General features: G+C 42.1%; 1 protein-coding gene across 2 annotated transcripts in view; it reads right to left on the bottom strand.

Moving 5' to 3' along the window:
- Nucleotides 1-15,092, bottom strand: part of TBC1D8B (TBC1 domain family member 8B) — a 28,662-nt gene extending 13,570 nt beyond the window's left edge. Inside the window, exons 1-8 of one of the 2 annotated variants that reach the window (XM_032701733.1) lie at nucleotides 14,880-15,092; nucleotides 8,931-9,041; nucleotides 5,956-6,074; nucleotides 5,117-5,342; nucleotides 3,938-4,178; nucleotides 2,262-2,469; nucleotides 693-860; nucleotides 59-208 (exon numbers count right to left, since the gene is read on the bottom strand). In XM_032701733.1, the coding sequence (XP_032557624.1) occupies nucleotides 59-208; nucleotides 693-860; nucleotides 2,262-2,469; nucleotides 3,938-4,178; nucleotides 5,117-5,342; nucleotides 5,956-6,074; nucleotides 8,931-9,041; nucleotides 14,880-15,009 (1,353 nt within the window). In that variant the 5' untranslated portion in view covers nucleotides 15,010-15,092. The remainder of the gene's footprint in view (nucleotides 1-58; nucleotides 209-692; nucleotides 861-2,261; nucleotides 2,470-3,937; nucleotides 4,179-5,116; nucleotides 5,343-5,955; nucleotides 6,075-8,930; nucleotides 9,042-14,879) is intronic. The other variant, XM_032701734.1, reaches the window with a different exon arrangement.
- Between the last annotated feature and the right edge of the window lie 4,933 nt (nucleotides 15,093-20,025).

The raw sequence follows: 20,025 nt of genomic DNA, 5'->3' as shown, positions 1-20,025 counted from the left end.
ATAAACCTCAGTCCTTTGCAATTAGATTCCCCAAACTGTTGGCCATTTTATCCCTTACCATTTTAGAGTCAAGATTCTCAGCATCCTGAGGATGGTAGACAGTCATTAAGGCTTCTGTACCGACTGTTTTGCTGTTATCTCTCTGACCCATCTTTGATGGTCCTGCATCAAAATCCTTCGTACGATCAGAGGCAGAACCAGCTGCAACCTTGAAAAAAATTTAACAGTGGTAGTCACATACTGCAAATATAATAAATAATGCTTCTTAGGGATGTGTTGTCATTGGTTTCTTATTTTTCATGCCTGAAACCACACATACAGACTTCTTTATATCTAGAAACAACCTTACAATCATTCTTCAACTTCCTCAGTCAAATAAGAGGCCGACAAAAACTGACAGAGCTACACGTAAATTTACATCACACTAGTGGAATTTTGTTTTAATGCAAATGGTCTGAAGGCAAGAGATGGGAACATGTTTTTTCAAAAGAGAAAATTAAAAAAATTTAGACAACTTGAAATCCAGAGGTACAGTGGACACTGTACTATCTTGTGTCTAGAGTCAGGTTTAACTATAAGAATATTACATTACACAGCAAAGCACTGACAATGATACATAAACTCTTAGTAAGACCACACCACCTGATTCCTAGAAACAGGTTTTAAGAAATTAGAATTAGTAGAGCAGTTACCTCTGCAGTTATGATGTGCTGTGGACTTGAAGTTGCATTGCATTTCATTCTGAGCTTTGCCACAAGCTGTTCAAAATCTCTAAGCTCTGTGAAACGAAAAGCTGTTTTTCCTTTGGTACTAATGCTGACTCCTCTGTTGGCTGGATCTGCCTTATCCACCCCCGTGACCTACGGAACCAAGGACACATAAATTAGGCAAGATATTTTACCAGCTTACTTCTAAAAGAGCAAACTTGTTAAAAATACACATGTAAACGAAACAGTAGGTATGAAGCACCACACAAACAGATCAGTAACACAAGTTACAAGTTGAAAGGTTAGTGGCCTGGAGCTATTTTAGCACAAGGTACTAAGAATTATGCAATAGATTTTTGACAGAGTACCAGAAATCTTCAAAAAGGTTTTCCCAGTCGCAAGTTCTCAGTTTGAAAATCTTGTCTCCTTATACCTGCTGAAGCTGTAGCCTTTTTTTTTACCCTCCAAAAGCAGACAAAACATGACTTTTGCAAGTAATCAAATGAAACAAGTTTTACAAGACTGAATTTCCGCTGGGAATACCCTGTCAAAGACAGCTGTCATAACACATGACAGCAGGAGCTGACTTTAATTGCCATGATGGAACAGTCACAGATTAGAGCAGTTAATACACTTTAATCATGCAAGTACAAGTATGACAATCATGAAGATCTAGGTTGACTGGCATCGCTGATGCATTCACATTGTTAAAGGTAAAGAATGGAAAACCACTGAAATGAGGTAACTCTGCAGTACTGTAGAACAAACAGTGAGGGACTGACAGTCCACAAGAATAAATTTAGAGTCAGCTCCTCTAAAGCAACCTCTTCTTGTCTTTCACAGCTTATGAAAGTCTTCACTGCTTGCAGGACTATTTACACATAATCAAAAAAATTGCTTTATCTAGGTGGGAAACATGAAGTATTGCTGAAATTAGTACAGCTCACCCTCTATTTCAGGTGTCTTATGTCAGGCAGTGTGTACACAGAGCATGTAAAGCAATTACAGAGCAATTATAGAACCTGGTTAATTTGTAGGCTATTGTAATCTGGATGTTGATGAAAAGCTTTTAACAGTGGAAGACTGAAATGGGCCAGTGCCCCAGACCACATGAAGCCAAGACAGTGATGGAGAGTTGTTTGGGTTTTTTTCTCCCAAGTCATTCTGCAGTTTGCTATAGTACTCTATAGAAATACCAATGCTGTGTCCTTTACTATCTGGTCCTTATCCAGTCTGATGAGACTATCAGCTGTAATGGCATTGCTACTTGCTCACTTGACAACTGGATTTTCCTACTGACTTTTGAAGAGACAGCACTGCTCAACTGCTGCAAAAAGAATTGCACTACTGAGCCAAGAAACACAGCACAGTGATTATTAATCTTCAAGATCCTCTACCCTCTACAATTCTTTACTTTTTATCTCAAGAATTAATTTATCTCTCATTAACTCAACTTCAAGAACTAAGCAATTTTTTTTTTAAAGTATCAAAAAATTTGGATTCTGTACCCAGCAAAACTGCTGGTGTAACTGGCAGACTTGCAGTTCACATTACCTCTCTTAGTGGAATGATTACACTGCACAGGCTGCCATCCTGGCTAGCAAAGCAGATGTAGTTTTCTGAAATGCACATTTTTCCATGAGTATTGTAATGAATGAAAGGAACCCATAAGAAGCACTCATGAACTTCCTTCAAGGTCTCTTCTTTAGGTAGCCTGAAGAATGCAGTAAACTGCTCACTGTGGGCACGGCTCTCTAGGCCTCTGAATTAAAACAAAACAGAAAGGCAGGAAAGAGACAAGAAAAATTAAATGAGTTTTAAATGCCTTTACAAATACAAAAGTCAAAAATATCTTGGGAAAAGATACTAAAACATCATGCTTTCCCATAATCCATGGGGTCAGTCTGGAGGGTTCAATGTTTTGCTGAAAGAGGCAACAAAGGGTCAGACCACATCTACCTGTACAGTCACTTAACAAAATACTTAAATACATCACTGAACAGGAATAAATTCAATCATGTCCTTCCACAGTAAAGCACTGTGCTGAATCAGGGCCTATAGGTAGTGCAGAAAAAGATACTAACAGGCTAATCTGCTGTGTCTCTCCACACATCAGAGTAATCTCTTTAAAACAAGTTTTGGCTTGACAGAGGGTTAATTAGGTAGAAATGCAGCACATGTTGTAAACATCTGCCATACCCTAATTCTCTACAGATAACTGCAGCCAGAAACAACGTTTTGGTTGTAGAGCAACATCCCTCTCCAGCACTGCTACCAAACTTAGGGATCAATTACCCAGGAAATATAACCTAAACCAGGCTTTATTACTTGTATATTATAAAACAAAATAGCTTTTTTTTTCTTAAGTCATGGGTGCATACAGCTTTAAGTAGAAACATTTCTCAGAAAAATGCTTTATCATAATTTCTAATTTGCAGATAGGTAACATTTTCCAACAGAGTCCCCTTCCATTTTCCAATTTAGTCCCTTTACGTGACTTAAAATCACCTAACAACAGACTTTCTTTTCCTGGTTACTTTTCACAGTAAATAGTGTGGTCCACAGATCAAAACCAGAACATCTGAGTAAGAATTTGAACAGCTCTTTGAGGAAAGGCAATATTTTCTTCAACAGAAACCAGAACTGAAAAGAAACCATAAAATTACTACAAGAAATAATTATACACCTTTCTTCAGAAGGAAGGACCCTGACCATCAGGTTACTTACATTCATGGGTTTCCTACAGCCCAAAATGCTGTTGCAAATAAGGAAAGCCATGAATCCATCTGCAACTCATCAGTTTTATCACCCACCTCCAGGGGCAGAAAAGCCATGTAGTTACCATTTACATGTTTATTAAATGATTTCTTCTCCACCTTATCCTTCCTCATCAGGTCTCTCTGGAGACAGCATAGCTCCATTTTGAATTTTCTAATTCTAAATGCTGCAAGAACATCTTTTCAAAATTCAAACTACTATAAAAATTATAGTTGGAAGAAGAGCTCTCAAGGTTTGATCACCTCCTGTCTTCATACAGACTTTGGATCCTGCAAAGTAACAATAAATTACAATGCCTCACATGGCTTTGGTCCTACATTTTAATGAGACACTTGGTTAAGAGAACACCACCTTTGCTGACATTTACAGATCTCCTGGAGACAAGGATTCTCTTCTCCTTTGCCTAAACAAGTACTGGGCCCTGAGCAGATAACCTCTAAGTAATACATTACCTCTTGGTGATTTGCAGAGGGTCATGAAGGACTAGATCATTCTCAAATGTTTCCTTGTCAAAAAGTCTCCTAACAGCATAGCTTGCCAGCTGCTCCATAAGAAGGAATGTTTCGCTAATGTGCAAAAACATGGAAAAATAATGATCTTCCCCACGGGAGCATACATGAATGCTCTCTGTCAGAATCACATTGGAAGTCTTCTCAAGTCTTGATATTTCATCCCAGGAGATAATAAGTTTTACTGAAAATACAAATATAAGGAGATATGAGTCCCCTCTCAGCAGCTACTACCCTCGTACTAAAAAAAGCAAAGCAGTAGTCAGCAGCACTAATAAATTATAATTAGGCAACATAGTTAAATGACAGCACATTTGGAAAGGGCTACAAACTAACAAGCACAAAACCCATTCTCCTCACATTTCCTAAAACATAATTTGATAAGAAAGAGTTTTATAGAAAGAAAAACCTTAAAAGACACACCATGTATGACAACACAAGCTTACACCACCTTTTCTTTGCTCCTATGTGAAACTGCAAATGGCAAACACACCATCATATGAGCCAAACCCCTTCAACAGCTCACCAACAGGGCTGCTTAAATTAAATCAACCATGTATTGGCATGCAGAGGAATTGTGACCATTAGCTGTGGCATTTCCCAGTACAGATAAAAACCAGCTTTGAAAGCATCCTCTTTTTTTCATGCTTACCATTTTTCACATAAATACAGTTACAGTTCACACTATTTGAGGCATTTGTTTGGGCATTTCAAGCTAATGTTTGAAAACAGGAAAAAAAAGGTATGTGCAATTATCACCAATGTGTAGTGCACCCATGTGACATATTAAGCCTGTGTGTGAAGACATAACTGTAATCCTCACAGACTGAGTTAATAATGCACATGAACTAAAGATGATGGACAGCTTTTAGCTACAGTCAAATGCAACTGTCTATCTTCTTTCTGAAGTTTGTATGGAGGAAGCAAACTAATGCATATTAGTGTGTAGTAAGTTACACAAATGTATTCATTTCCATAAATTATGTTATGTTGGCAGTTTTTTCTCTCCTGTGCAGACATCTGCTCACATGGCAAAATAGCTCCCTTGGGAAAAATTCTTCTTAATCTGAAAGACAGCAGTAAAGCACGAAGGGACTAGGCTTAGCATCCAGACTAATTTACCTTCTGCTCCAAGCAAAAATGAGTAAAAGCTAAGGAAGTTGGTACTAAGATAAAGCCATCCTTGACAGGGCACTCTGCCCTTCCAGTAACTGCACGAGTAATAGGTTATCAACTTCTCCTGCTCTGGCAGTCCAAAACACTTCTCAAACTTCATAAGACCTTCACGAAACTTCTCAGGATCATCTTCTTTTACAAAAGAACTTTTTCCCTCTTCAGCAATCAAACCCTAAAACAAAAAAATCCTGTTAGTTTATATATGCATCTATGTGAGTGGGTGTCATATATGCACCTGCCTACACACAAAACAGCATTCTCTGAAGAGGAGAGTAAGTTTCACAACAGGAAGAATAGTCTGAGGATCAAAACACAGGTCACAAATCAAATGTGCTATTTCAAACTCATCCACCAAGCTTCCCACACAACTAAGGCAAGACACACATTCCTGGGTCTCCTCTTCTGAAACAAACATATTTTCCTCACTTAATCCCAAGAGTTTCTGGGTTAAATATTTAGCATATACAGAGTAAACTGTTGCACTTTCACAAAGAGAGACCATACACTTCCCAGGCAACTGTTAAAATTATGATGAAATAATTTATCAACAGATTTAGACCACTGTCTAAAGGCACTGATCATTTACCAAGAAAAGTTTATGTCAAACAACCTTGTAGGGCAGAGAAACATGAACAATGGAGTGTGTTGAAGTTAACAGTCACATATTATTCAACCAGAATTAGGCAGCATTACAATACTGTACTTGGATATTCTACAGAGGACATATTATGCATGTATTGTTAGAGGAAAAAAATACTTAGCTTAGTCATGTGCCTGTTACTTACTCTTATCTTTCCCTGGACAAAGCTCGTAATATCTTCATTTGAATCAAATACAGATAAAGTCTTCATAACATTGTGTTCTAACCACTCCCAGTGTTCTGTTATTTCTTCTCTGCTGGATCCTGATTAAAAGAGAAAGTTAGTATTGCTTGAAATCAGAAGAGACTTTCACTAAAAGTATTAATCAAGAGAATACTTAGCAAATTCCTGATTTGCAGAGTACTTTAGTTACACAAGTCCAAATCATAAGTCTCAAATTTCTTGTTACCTCTTGTGTACACTGCAAAGGTACTCGGTGCACGTTAAACATGTGCAATGCTGTGTTTTTATCTTTCAAGCCCTTTATGCAGCTCTATTTCTGGCCTTTAGATCCAGAAGCATCACAGCTTTGTCAGCATTGTGTGGGCTCGGTGTTAAAGCCTGACTTGGACTGACAGTTCCTTCCTCTCTGCAGCACCTCCCCAGCACAGACTCAGCATCGCCACAACACTCCCAGTCTAATAGTCTAGAATGTGGGAAATGTGAGACCAAACACATGAGGCTCAGAAGAAAATGAAATCTAGGCCTTTGATATCCTCAGCTCTTTGATCACTGGCCCATAACAGCTTCCAAAGCAGAACTCCAAGACTGGGACCTGCTGTGCAAAACCCCTTCTAACACGTGAGGACATAAAGCAAACATCACCAGGAGGCAGCAAAGATTGAGATGACATGAGTGAAACAGTAGAGTTCCAGCAAATTCACTACTGAGTTAGTGCTTTAAAGACAGGTGACTCCCCAGCACATGCTGGGGGACAGGGAGAGGGAAAGAGAGAGAGAGAATTCATATAGGTTTGAATAAAGGCATTCTAGAATATAAATTAATTGGCAGCTCCATCCTCCAGAAGAATGCTCACAAATCAAATCCGTCAGTGTAATTACATACTTCCAATATCCCCAAGCAAGAACACACCTTTAACAACTGCTTTTTTCTCAGCTTACTTTGTAAAGGCTAATTAAAAAACTTTCAACTGACTCCACAGAATTAATTAAAGCAGCCTTGGGAATGAACAGAAATTGCTCTAAATACAGTTAAATTGTCAGACTGTATTACACTGGGTAGATTTGCAACAACACTTAAAAAATTATATCGAGAGTAATTAACACAGTAATTAAAGAGCGAAAGTAATTCTTCTTCTCAGACTACACATGTAGACCAATTATTTGAGTCACAGTGTAAATCAGAAGCACAGAAGGGAAACAGTAAAGATGAAACTGTTTAAAAATTGTTTAAATGGTTTAGGAGCACTGTTTCAGACCCTTAATATATAAAGCAAGAACAAAGTGTCATCCCATCAATTTCTTCACAGGAACAAACAATCTGTTTTCTAGTAAAAAGTACAACTACATATGTAGCCTTTTGGTGTAAATTATGTTTGTGCAGCATAGAATTTATATAAATTTAGCCCTAAAATGAAGACTATCCTTTGTATTTTCCCAAGGGTTGACCTGATGGCAGTAGGATTCCCCAGGGTATACTTCCAACAGATGTATCAAAGTACCTTTTTGACAGCCTTTTTGACAGTTCTGATGACGTCAGAAGTGGTCCTGAAATGTATTTACTGCCAATTCACAGACTGTTCAAATTCCATCCACTTTATAAGGCTGCCCTTTTCAAGTGACATGCAACGAATTACATTAAATTAAAGCTACAAGAACAAATCTGTATTTTCAAAACAGCTAACTGCATAGAGAAGACAGCAAGAGGCACAAGTTTTCATTTAAGGTGATGCACTGCAGATTCCTAATAAAGAGAGAACTGCAAAATCCAATGTAACAACAGTGTAACAGTTCCTGGGGCAATTACTCGTGCACATGGGTTTGCAAAATGGCAGATTTCCTGAAAAGCTCATCTTTTGCCACAGGCAACGAAAAGGAAGGCTGAGAGCCCAGAGAAGTCTAGATGGAGTCTTGCTTCCTTAAAGAACACTATTAATTAAAATACATCAAAGCAAGGAAAATTAACTAAAATACATGGTTCTCTTTCCCTGTACTATAGATGCAGTCAGAGTTTTCAAAAAAACTAAGAAATAGATTAATTCCACAACAATGACTCTTTAGCATTAAACCAGATGACAATATTAATTGATTTCAATATGAAGACAAGACTACGCCTCAGAAGAAAAAACAATGATGCATGCAAAGAATAACAGGCTCCTCTCAGCTTTGGGGATGGAGGCCTCTTTGGACACCCAGTAGTTAAGTAGCCTGTATAAAGCAATTAAGACTTCATTTTCAGGAGAAGCTACAAAACTTAAAGTGAAAATAAAAAACTTAAAAAAAAAAAGAAACCAAAACAACCAACCAACCCCCCCCCCCCCTCAAAAAACACAACAAAATAAACCCTGTCTGCCACTCTATCAAAAAACATGGTCTAGGAAAAAACCACATACTCTACTCTTAAGGTTAATTTACTTTTCTATTCCTACTGATTAATAATGCAACACGAGAAAGAGAGAGAACCTTTTCTACTACGAGAGCAACAGATATGAGGAATAATTCAGCTCTGACCATGACTGGGAACCTGGCTTGTTTTAACATGCAAAGACAAACCAGATAAAAGTATTAGGATAAGCAGCTACTGTTATTCCTATCTACAGCACACTTCAGGATAAGTTGACCCTTAGGAGTCCATCCTGAACTGTGTCAAGTTATATGTGCAGCTTACAGCAGAAAAGATTGTGCCTCTGTCACTCAATGAACACCCAAAGGCCTTGGTACCTTGGTATCCCTGCAGAAGGTAGGAGATCAGAAGGTGTAACAGGAAGAGCTCAGAGACCTATTCCAAACAGCTGGAACCACTGCTGTCAATCTCAGGTTCACAAATGATTTTAAACCAATTAGAGGTGATGAGAATGAATAATGATACGAGAGGATTAATCCAAAAATGGACCCCGTACTTTGCACCCTCCTTTTTCCCTGTATAAGCCCAGGACGTACCGCACGCGATGGACCAGTAGACCTGAGAGTCTGGAGTCTGGTGCAGGATGCGAAATGGGGCCACTTTTGATGTAGAGTCCAACACTGCATCTAACGTTCCCACGAGAAGACCTGTTGGGTTCAAGAAAACGTACACAGCACAGTGAAACTGAAGTTTGGAAATGTACACTCCCCTCTGTCTCGTTTCTTAAGGAACAGGAATGCTGCCCAAGTGAGGACTATTGAACTCTGAGAAAACACAAAGCACAATTGAACACAAAATACTCCCAGAGGAACTTCTTTGGGAGGTGATCATGTTTAGATCCAGTAAAAGCCATTACAGACACACAATGAGGGTGAAGAAGTTTTTTGATATGACCCCCATGGAAGCGACAGCCATGCAGTGTGGGAAACCAGGGGACAACTGGAAACGTAACAGGGCAGCAGCTCCCAGCCTTCAGTGAGCACAAGCAGTAATTGAACAATCTCTTAATTAGTCATTGACTGTTGTTCTGTTTTCCAGTCACAGGAAAGAGCCCTTGGAAGACCGTAATTGGCTATGTCACCTCCCTGTCACTAAGTATTGAATTAGCTTCCATTAAACAGAATACAGAACAAAATACACTAATTTCATTAAGGAGCTAATTTCATCTCTCCAGAACTGGGAGTAAAATGTTTCCTGGGAAAATTAGTGTGCATTTTATATTGGTCAGCAAATCATTCTCTCTCGCTGCACAGTAATAAAAATATTAGCCCAGATACCTTAACAGTTCCTTTAATATCTAAGAATCGGGGAATTCTAAAAGAAAAATCCATACTGAAGAAAAAACACAAGCTTTTAGTTCCTGATGCACAATAAAACCTTTTCTTGTTACAACACAAACAAAAATACAAGCAACAGGATCTTATGCTTCTTTCCTGTATTTCCTGTGTTTGCATCCTTCTAGCATGGCCACAGAATCAGAAAGTTCAACTGAAGCAAAGCTACTGAAGCAAGCACACAAGGCTCTTATTCTCCTACCAAAGAACAGCAAAACAAGAGATGACATTACCCAAAAAAGCGAGATACAACTACCCATATACCCCTTACAGCACCTTTAAATCTTTAAATACTCTTCCCTGCTTAATGGAAAATGATCTTTTGGTTCTGGTTTTTAATATACTATAGAAGCACTAGATTTAGACAATTTCAAATGCATCCCTGAAAAGTTATTTCAGAAATTTTAGGTTGGCTTCTTGTACTTTGTGTTCCACTTTCTTTCCACTAACCCCCTCTCAAATTCTGAAAAATACCAACTGTAAAAGAATACAAGAAAGCAAAATATGGCAAAATTGAGACGTCTAGACACTCATCCTCAGTGAGAGTATGCATTTCCTAAGGATACACCTTCAGCATAGAGCCTGTGGGACTATCTTACTGTGATTATTCAAGTTCCAGAATGCTTTTGCTTCTCTTCGAAAACATGGAAGTAAATAATTATAAAAAACACACACAAACCCAAACAAACAAACAAAACCAACAACAAACCGAAACAGACCAGTACTTCACATCAAACAAAAACACTCTCTGGTCTCTCTGCAATTCATAGATTGAAAGTTGCTGTGGGAAAGTAAAATTATTTTGTAGTTCCTGACTGAAGAAAGACATTGAATAAGTAACAACACAACACTTATGTCTGTTTAAAGAGCTTTGGCTTACTGAATGAGTCATAACACTGAGCTGATCTCAAAGTTGGCTTTGCTTCAGCATTATTTCATTCACAGTTCTCCTAATAACATTTTCTGTTATAATATACAGTGCAAGGACATTATTGGGCATTTATAAGGCTAATGCAACTCGGCTTGAGCCAAGGGTTACCACAGCACACTAGAAAGCAGCACTCCTCAAAATGCCATCACAGCTTCTGTCTGCTTGGAAGGACATTAGATTTTAGACACACTAAACTGTACCAGGTCACTTCAGCAGTCCCACCAGTCAGTGCTGCTGTGTCCAGGAATGGCATCTTGGACCACAGGTTTGTGCTTAAGCCGATCAACACTTTCTTAGTACAGTACAAACTAATTCCATGGCTATGGCCACTGGCACAACTGTGAGGAACAAGCAAAGGATCACTCACCTTCTTACCCTAGTCCTGAAAGTGCTCCATGAGCTGCCAATGTTTGGAATACTTTATTATTAGTCAGGGTTTCTGTACCCTCAAGTTCTTGGGTGATTCACAGAAAGCACTCCATTAGGTTGTTATTTCCCAAAGGGAACCAATTTTAGGGACAACCTACAGAGGGTCACCTACTTTTATCTCTGCTCAATGTGAAACCCCACAGTCTCTCCTGGGGATTCCACCTAAATCATCCTCCTGCCTTGCTCAGAGAATGACTTCAGCTGTACCTACAGAAGGTGACACACATTTATGGAGAAAGGGCTCTGCTTTTAGAAAACATTTTCAGTTTCATAGCTGCCTGAGTAAAACTACCAGAAAATATCTTAGATACTTCAGTAAACGGGGTAAAATACCCTAGAAAAAAAAAAGAGGGAATTCAGAATAGGTTTGAAATATGGATGTGTTCTTCACAAGAGTTTATAAAAGCCTTAGTCAGCAAAATACCAACATTAGCTCAGGGACATGCCCCAAAAACATATCAGCAATGAATTTTGCTCTTAATGGTACCAAGTTAGGGCAATAAAGTCAGTATGTTACATGTCAATAACTGCCCAGCATTTTGCCATTTGGAATCAACACACCACTTTGTTCTTCAATATTTATTTCACCAAGTACACCCAGAGAGTACTAATATTGGCAGAGTTTGGGGTCCTTTTCAACCCATAATCTCAAAGATTTCTTTCTCCTGAAATAGCATCAGTTACAGCTTTTTTATTGCTAAGGGTCTGCTTTATTTACAGCAATTTGATTCCTTCCTATCCTTTGTGGGAGTAGTGTAATGCAAACACTAATATCAGTTTCCTTTTACTGATGAAGAATGAGAAGCTAACATGCTTCTGTCTTTTTTTTTAAAGAGCACTGTTCTTCTGAAGCAAAGTTAGCACAGGCCTGGTCTCTCCTCTAATGCATAACAGTGCCTTTGAGGTCAGTAATTAATTACAGTAAAAGCCTAAGCACTCTTTCTAAGCACAGCACATACAATGAGCATGGAAGACTAGTTCCATCGATATATATCACTTTTAAGTTTTTCTGCTCTCACAGTTGCATTTTACTTGTCTTTCTCAAGCAGAAAGAGGCAAATTGAAACTGTGGAAGCAGAAAACAATTTGTTTGCTCACATTTCAGTGAAAGACTGCAATTTTATGACACCAAATGCTCATTCACATCACTACTCCTGAAATACTCATCTCCTAATCAAGGTCCTGCCTACACTAGAACCAAAGCAAGAGCTTTGTGACCAGCATGCTTAATCTCACTAGACTTTGGTTACAGCACATGCATTCATGACTATATTCTTATCCAAACACTCTGGAAAACCTGAGCACCTTTCCCAGAGTGGCTGTGCAGAAGGCAGAACCAGAGTACACAGTCACACAGCTGCACTGCCAGACACACCGCCACATTTTGGGACAGTCCATCATATGATAATTATCCAGTGGAGAACCAGTCAGACAGGTTACAGCACCTGTATCCTTAGGGGAGGTCTAAAATGGAAAGAGAATGAAATGTAAAGTTAAGCAGGTGCACATCTGCAGGAAGAGAGCCGAGGCTGAGCACAACCAGTACAAGGTGTTACTGTTCAGTGTTACCCACAGAAGCGAACTAAGCACTGTGCTGGGTGTACACACAGGCCACAACAGCTCCCTGTATCACCTACAGATTACAAACTGGCCCTGCTGTAACTGTCAGTCCAAAGGGGTCAACCAAACAAATCCAACTGCAGCCTTCATTCTACACCTAGGGCTGCACCAGAATTCCCTGCCTTCCTTCAGGTGTCCCTGCTGTCATTTATCTTTTGCTCCTTGGTCTGTACCTTTCTCCAGGCACTGTCTGCTTCCTCAAAACTCAAATCTCCCCTCCTTAAAGCCTGTCTAACCAAGTGCATCCCTGCATTTTTGCGAATCTTTTGCTGCTGCCTCCCCAATCAGTCCCCATTATTGCTATTCAAACCTTGCAGCACTGCCCATCCTTCTCCCCATTCCTGTCTTGAGGCGTTGCCCCTCTCTTCCCTCACAACAGTCTTGCACTGCTGCCTATCTCCTTCACTCATAACCCCCCACTCCCTCAGTGCTGCCAGTCACCTCCAGCCTTGTCTCACCAGCTGCAAAATGCTCTTCAGGACAGCAAGATTTTAGTGGTACATCTGTGATGACTTCCTCAGACAACAGCTGTGCTTTTATTTTTCCTAAAGGAAGCTCTAATTTTCTTGAGTGACACACAGTAACACCAAGTTAAACTCAGGCATAGCAAATCATGCAGGCTTATATCTATCAAGTTTGAATATTTCAAAACCTGCAAACACAAATGTAACTGCATTTTTATCCAACTGTCCTGTTAGTCTTAAGAACACCTCACTCTTTTGGTTTCTGTCCAGTGAAAAACTTAACTTGCTCAGATGAAATCTATTGAGAGTCTATAAGAAAAGCTAGAGCAATAAAACATGCAATGTCAACATAAAAAAAAAGCACAGTACAGCAACTACCCCATCCAATTGTTTTCCCACACTGTGAAGAGCCATCAAGGATAGGAGAGCAGCGACAGAAGCCTCACCTTCACCAAAACCCGAAGGGCACCAGGAAGACCCAGCTGTCTGCCAGCTGTGAGCCTATGAAGAGGTTTTCAGATGAACAACTATTTCCAGTTTTCATTGTTTCATTTCAATCACAGTCCTTAAATGAATTTTATCAATCCATTTCCTTGGCTTCCAAATATATCAAGGCAGAGAAGAGGCCATCAAGCCTGATCCTCACAAGACTTCCAAGCCTGCAATGTATCATCCTTGGTTCTAAGCCAAAGCCTGACATTAGCTATCTATCTATAATACTATTATATGCCAAGAAGACAACCTCAGGTTCTGGGATGCTTTCTTTTCACACTTTCCATGCGCCCTGCCAGTGGTTCAGATGCCAGTGAAGAACGTCCCACCTCCAGCTGTGAGGGCCATTTCTACGTCTGAATGTCATCAGCCAGAAGTTTGGACTTTGTGGTTTCATCCAGCAGAATTGATAAATGTTTCCACGGGACAACAAATCTCATGTTTAACATAGCTTGCTTTAGGATGACACAATTAGAGAGAGCCTCGAGAGATGCAAAACACTCGAGAACCACATCCCACCGCAGAAAAATTTTGGGCTGATTCCCTGCAGCTCTTTTCTCCTTGACGGGGTCAATGACAGACACCACCAGACTATGAAGGAGTCGGTTCTAGTCAGAATAGCCACCACCACCGACACCGAAGTCTCAGTGGTAGCTGGGGCCCCTGCAGTGCCCAATGATACAAACAGACAAGAATTAGAAACTCGGTTCCATACCTCGAAGTTCTCATGGAGTAAAGTTTATTATACAGTGGTCAATGCCCTGTCACTTTCCTGACCCACCCTTTCCAACAAGCTCCATCAAATCACAATCTTTGCTTTTAAAATAAGCGACCAGAAATGCCTGAGCAGGAGCTCATCTCAAGCAGCCCCAGATGCACACAGGAAAAGGGCTTTAGAAATGAGCATTTTGCCAAAGCAAGCCCGATCCGTCCTTCTCCAGCCGTGTCCCCTTCCACCGAGCTGCCCGTGGAGCGGCGCCGGGCTGCGCTGGGGCAGAGGCTGCTCGGAGCCCCGGCCCTGCCCGGTGCCCGTCCCCGCCGGGCTCTGCTGCACCTGGGGCCGAAAGGAGGGACAGAAGAGCCCCGGGAGAAACCCACGAAGCTCCAGGGCTCCCGAACTCGGACGGGCGCCCTCCCTGCCCCGCTGGCCGGGGGTCCCGGGGCCGGCAGACCGCTCTCCTCCCGCCCCAGCCCTGCCCCTGCCCCTGGCAGTACCTGCCAGCCCGCCTCCGCCCTCCTCGCCGTAGCCCCGCCGCCTCTGCAGCACGAAGTACTGGTTGGAGCGCTCCTGCACCCACAGCTTGAGGGCATTTTTCAGCAGCACCTCCTCGGGCTTCAGCCACATCGCGCAGCCCCTCACGGTGCTTCTCCCCGGCCCCGGCCCCGGCCCCGCTCCGCGCTCGCAGCTGCGGTGCCCGGCAGGGGAGACCGGGGCGGGCTGTGGGGGGGCCGCCCCCAGGCACGATGGGAGCTGTAGTCCTCGCCGCCGAAAGGGCTTCGCAGAGCTGCTGCCTCAGGACTACAGCTCCCGTCGGGCCCTGCGCGGCCGGGGACGCGTGGCGGCGCTGCCGGTGCGGGGGGGCCCCGCTCGCAGCCCCCACGGCCCGCTGGGGATCGGGGGGTCCCGGCACTGCTGTGCCCCGGGCGTAGGGAGAAGCTCTTGTGCCGCTCCCGCACACGGCCCCTCCCCTGCTCCTGCCCCGGCCGGGGCGGAGGTTGCTGTGGCCGCTCTGCCTGTGGCACAAGTCCCGTGTTCAGTTCTGGCCCAGCCCGCAGGACGGACAGACAGACGTCACGACGGACGGTGTTTGGCTCCCAGGTGTGTGTTCCTGGCAGCGCTCAGCCTTGCGCTGCCGCGGAGGCTCGGGCAAGGAGAGAAACGGGGAAAACCCGCAGGCCGGCAGGGATCCGTGAGCACCACCCAGCACGGCACCCCAGACCCCCCAGCTCCAGGAGCAGACATATGGTCGGCGTTGCCTGTTTACCTTCCACATTACATAACAACAGTCTGCCTCACTGCTTCCATCACACAACACAATTCAATGCTAATTCGCCTTAGCAGCAGCTTGACTAGTGGTCTTAGTGTTTTCATGATTTGCCTGCAAGACTTTTCAGCATTTGTCCTCAACGACTGGCTCTTCAGATTATCTGCAGACTGACTTTACCAGTTATTCTGCACTAGAATAAATCAATTTATCATTAAGGAACAAGACAGTGGCTTTCATACTCGTCAGGACTGCACTTGCATATCAGCTCTTACTACAGTCGTCTGTATTGATGTCTTCTGATTTCATTGAATCATCATAAAATGGTTTAGGATAGAAGGGACCTTAAAGATCATCCAATTCCAACCCCCCTGCCATGGGCAGGGACACTTCCCACTAGACCAAGTTGCTCAAAGCCCCATCCAGCCTGGCCCTGAACACTTCCAGGGATGGGGCAGCCACAGCTTCTCTGGGGAACCTGTGCCAGTGCCTCACCACCCTCACCAAGAAGAGTTTCTTCTTAATATCTAATGTATATCTGCTCTCTGTCAGTTTAAAGCCATTCTCCCTTGTCCTTTAAAAAGTCCCTCTTCACCTTTCTTGTAGGCTCCCTTTAAGTACTGGAAGGCCCCAGTTATGTCACCCTGAAGCCAGGCTGAACAATACCAGTTTTCTCAGCCCTTCCTTCTAGGAAAGGTGCTCTGTCCCTCTAATCATCTTGCTGGCCTCCTCCTCCAGCAGGGCAATGTCCTTCCAGTGCTGGAGATCCCAGGGCTGCAGCACTCCAGGTGGGGTCTCACCAGAGCAGAGTAGAGAGGCAGAAGCCTCACCTTGACCTGCTGCCCACACTGCTTTGGATGCAGCCCAGGACAAATTTGGCTTTCTGGGCTCCAAGTGCACATTGCTGGATCATGTCCAGCCACTCATGCACCAGCAAAAAGAGCAGATTTAAAGAGTAGTTCCCTCACATCCTGGTTTCAAAAAATCTGGTGCTAGGACTATTCTGCCATACATACCTGGCAGCCAAGGACTTCCCAAGGCTGCGGGATGACCTCAGGACTTGCTTTGTATGGACACTGGTCAGCACAGCATAATCCCCAGCTTCCCAAAAAGTCAGGATCACAGCCACCCAGCTGCTCAGTCTGCCTGTCACTGAGCCCCTGCTCTTGCTGGTTCTTCTCCAATCTCTTCACTATGTCCCAAGGAGCTCCAAATGTCTCCCTGCAGCCTTACACTTGAAAACACTATACTTCCTAAATGGTATCTTTTGGAGCTGACAAAAAGCACAAACAAAAGCTTTGCAGGGGTGGAAGCTCCACTGTCTCCTCTGATCCAGGTTGCTGATGCTGGACACTTCCCAGAGTTATTGTCTTTTCCTACCTCCATGCCAGATTCACTCCTGGTCCTGACAGAACCTGTCATTTGCTACAACTGAATTGAGTAAATCTTCCTGTTTCCCAGGAACTTCCCTGCAGTTTCCTTCCCTGAGCACTCTCTTTCCAGCATAATTGACCTTCCTAAGATTTCAAGGATAATGCTTTATTGATTGTGCATCATGCAAAAAAATCCAGCACACAATTGTTTAAACCCAGCCTCTAATTTGAGCTCTTTCTAAAAAAAATTGTGCTCATCATGCACTAACTACACGTTGCAGTCTTGGCACTTTTGCTTTATCCTGCCTCCCTTCATGCCTTTCAATAGTGCTTCACTACCAAAACAGCTGGTGCCAGCACTGGTCTATTTGTGAGCACAGGCACAGCAAGGTTTTGCCAGGCACTCACAGAAACTGTTTGGCAATGCCTGTCCAGTTCCAGCTGTGTAACAACCACAGACTCAAAGGCACCAGTGTGAAAGCAGACCTGAGTGTGCAGCTACATTTAACTCATGGGGAGGCTTCAAAACTGGGTGAATTGTACTGGCATGAAACATTTTTTTTCTTTTCTTCCAATCACTCATTGCACCACAGGAAGAGAAGCTGTAGTATTAAAAAGTTTCACCTTTGGGACTGAATGTAGGTTTAGCTAATACTGTTCTCTTACCTGTTTTTGTAACAGAATAGGAAGCAACAAATTTCTGGTGCTCTACCTTTACTAGAAAGGAAAAATTAAATAGAAGTCATTAGCCAGCATGTGGTAACTAACACAGATCAAACATTAATGAGACAAGGCAAACAACTCCCACATGTACTGGCACACAGCTCTTCCTGAGGCAGTTTCTTCCATCCCCCATCTGAGTAACAGACATTGCTGCAGATTTACCAGCTGAACCAACAGAACGGTTCCTGCCCAGATCCTGCTCTTCTAAGAGCTTTCCCAGAGAGAGTGTTTACCATTTCATTGTCCACAATTAGACAAGCCCTTGGATATAAGAAATTAAGGACTTAACACAGATTTTCTGAGATGCCCGTGGCATTTCCTACCCTTTTAGCTTGCCTTTTGGTGACTCGCACATGTTGGACATGTTAGGACATACATTGCTTGCTTATGTAAGACTCAAACTTTGTTAACTGGATAAATATTTAACAGTAAAATGCTACTGCTTGGAAAATGTCTGTTTTGTTTTCCTCTCGTTGTTTCAAGGTCTTGGATTTCTTCCTTTTTTCCATTCCCTCAGGCATTTGATTCTTAATCAAATAGTGTTAAGATGCAAAGAGTGCCCTTCTATCAGCTTGGAGGAATTTATTTATAGCCACTTGAAAACTTTCTTAATCAGTGCATAATCATGCTACAGTCTAATCAATGCATTCTACAGCAACAAAGATCCATTTAGTGCTGCAGAATTTTTATTTCACTTATTAAAGACCTCCTAGAAATTGTAAATTACTTCCCTCAAATAACCTAGTCAAGATCATATAAATAAATAGCTATATAAATAAGTGTTGGCTGCATTCTGCATATTTAACAGATGAACAACCAGTGCATGAATGCTACAATTTAGTTTCAAGTTTCTCTTGAAACCAAAATTAAATTGCCAAAGCCAGTAGATTTTCTTTGGTCTCTTCCAACCTGCCAGCCATTACACTGCTGCAGGAGTGCAGCCCCATTCAAATCTGCACAGGAAAAACATCAGTTTAGACCTGGGTGAAAAGACAGGGCTACCTTCTGTGCTGGTGTGTGTTAAACATGCAAGGATATTATGTTAAATCACACAGCCGAGGTATCCTGTCCAACTGTTAGTAAGTCACTTGAGAAGTGCAGATCTTTCCATCTAAAGACTGAGATAGACTAAGTCTCTCCATTTTATGGGAAGAGTCCAACTGCCCTTGTGACTCAAACTGCTTTTATTGTTTGCAGCCCCATCATAAGTCCTGCATTTTCCCTTAAGCAAAAATCTCAGCTGAAACTATATTTCTATAGGAACACCTGAAAGTTTTCCTCAATATTAGAAATTGGTATTATTTTGCTTTGGGATTTAAAATGAAGTCCCGCTGTTGTAAAGCCTGGTTTACAAGACAGCACAGTAATCCAACCCCAGGTGACAAAACTTCCACTTCTGCAGGGATAAAAAAAAAAAATCTTTCCCAGTCCTCCTTTGAGAGCGTACAAATGTTCAAGTGGAGCGTCTAGATCAGAGCTTTCCTGGGGGAGAGAGGTGACAGCAGTGAGTAAACACTTCCAGATGATGCTGGAGCCTGTTCAGTTTGCTCTTTGGGGGCAGAAGAATTGACATGTCTGTGTGACTCAACAGGAATATTAACTGAGTCAACAGGCTGACATTTTAGCAACTGTTAAAACTCATAGGCACATAATTTCCATTATCTTACACACAAAGTGTATCTGTAGCAAACCCCAAAACTACTGCACAATAACAGTTTGTACTGCATTTCAGGAACCCTCAGGCACATTCCTGTTGGCCTCTTGCTTAGAGGAAAGAGTCTGTCGTGGGACAGTGCTCATATATATGTATACATGACCCAGAGCCATTCAAGCCCGTAGCATCACCAAAAACAAATGAAAAATCTGCTGCACAGTCCCCTAAGTAGGGTCAGAAAGACAGCTGCTATCCATGGAAACTTGGAAGTATAAAGTGGGAGTGGACCTTTGAAATTTCTTTTAAGCAGTGTGACAGCAACAGACCCAAGGTCAGTATCACAGATGGTGTTCATGAAAGTTACACTTTCATTTTTAAACAAAGCCCCTTGCATAGCTACTAGTTACAAACAAATCTGCACAGACAAGAACACGGCAGACTCACAAGTTGAGCTGCAAAACTAGAGAACCATTAAGTTCTGCCTAGTCCAAATACAGATACAAACGCTGCATTTGTTCCTTTAGCAGTAGGTCACATTTGATATAAGAGTCTCTGAAAATCAGCATAAGTGCCCTGAGCTCCAAGCAAGCCCACATCTTGATGGAACACATACACATCATCTGATC

The sequence above is a fragment of the Chiroxiphia lanceolata genome, chromosome 14 (genome assembly GCF_009829145.1).
Source record: "Chiroxiphia lanceolata isolate bChiLan1 chromosome 14, bChiLan1.pri, whole genome shotgun sequence".
Lineage (NCBI taxonomy): Eukaryota > Metazoa > Chordata > Aves > Passeriformes > Pipridae > Chiroxiphia > Chiroxiphia lanceolata.
Note: the sequence above shows the minus strand (reverse complement) of the source record. Positions and strands in the feature narration are given on the sequence as shown.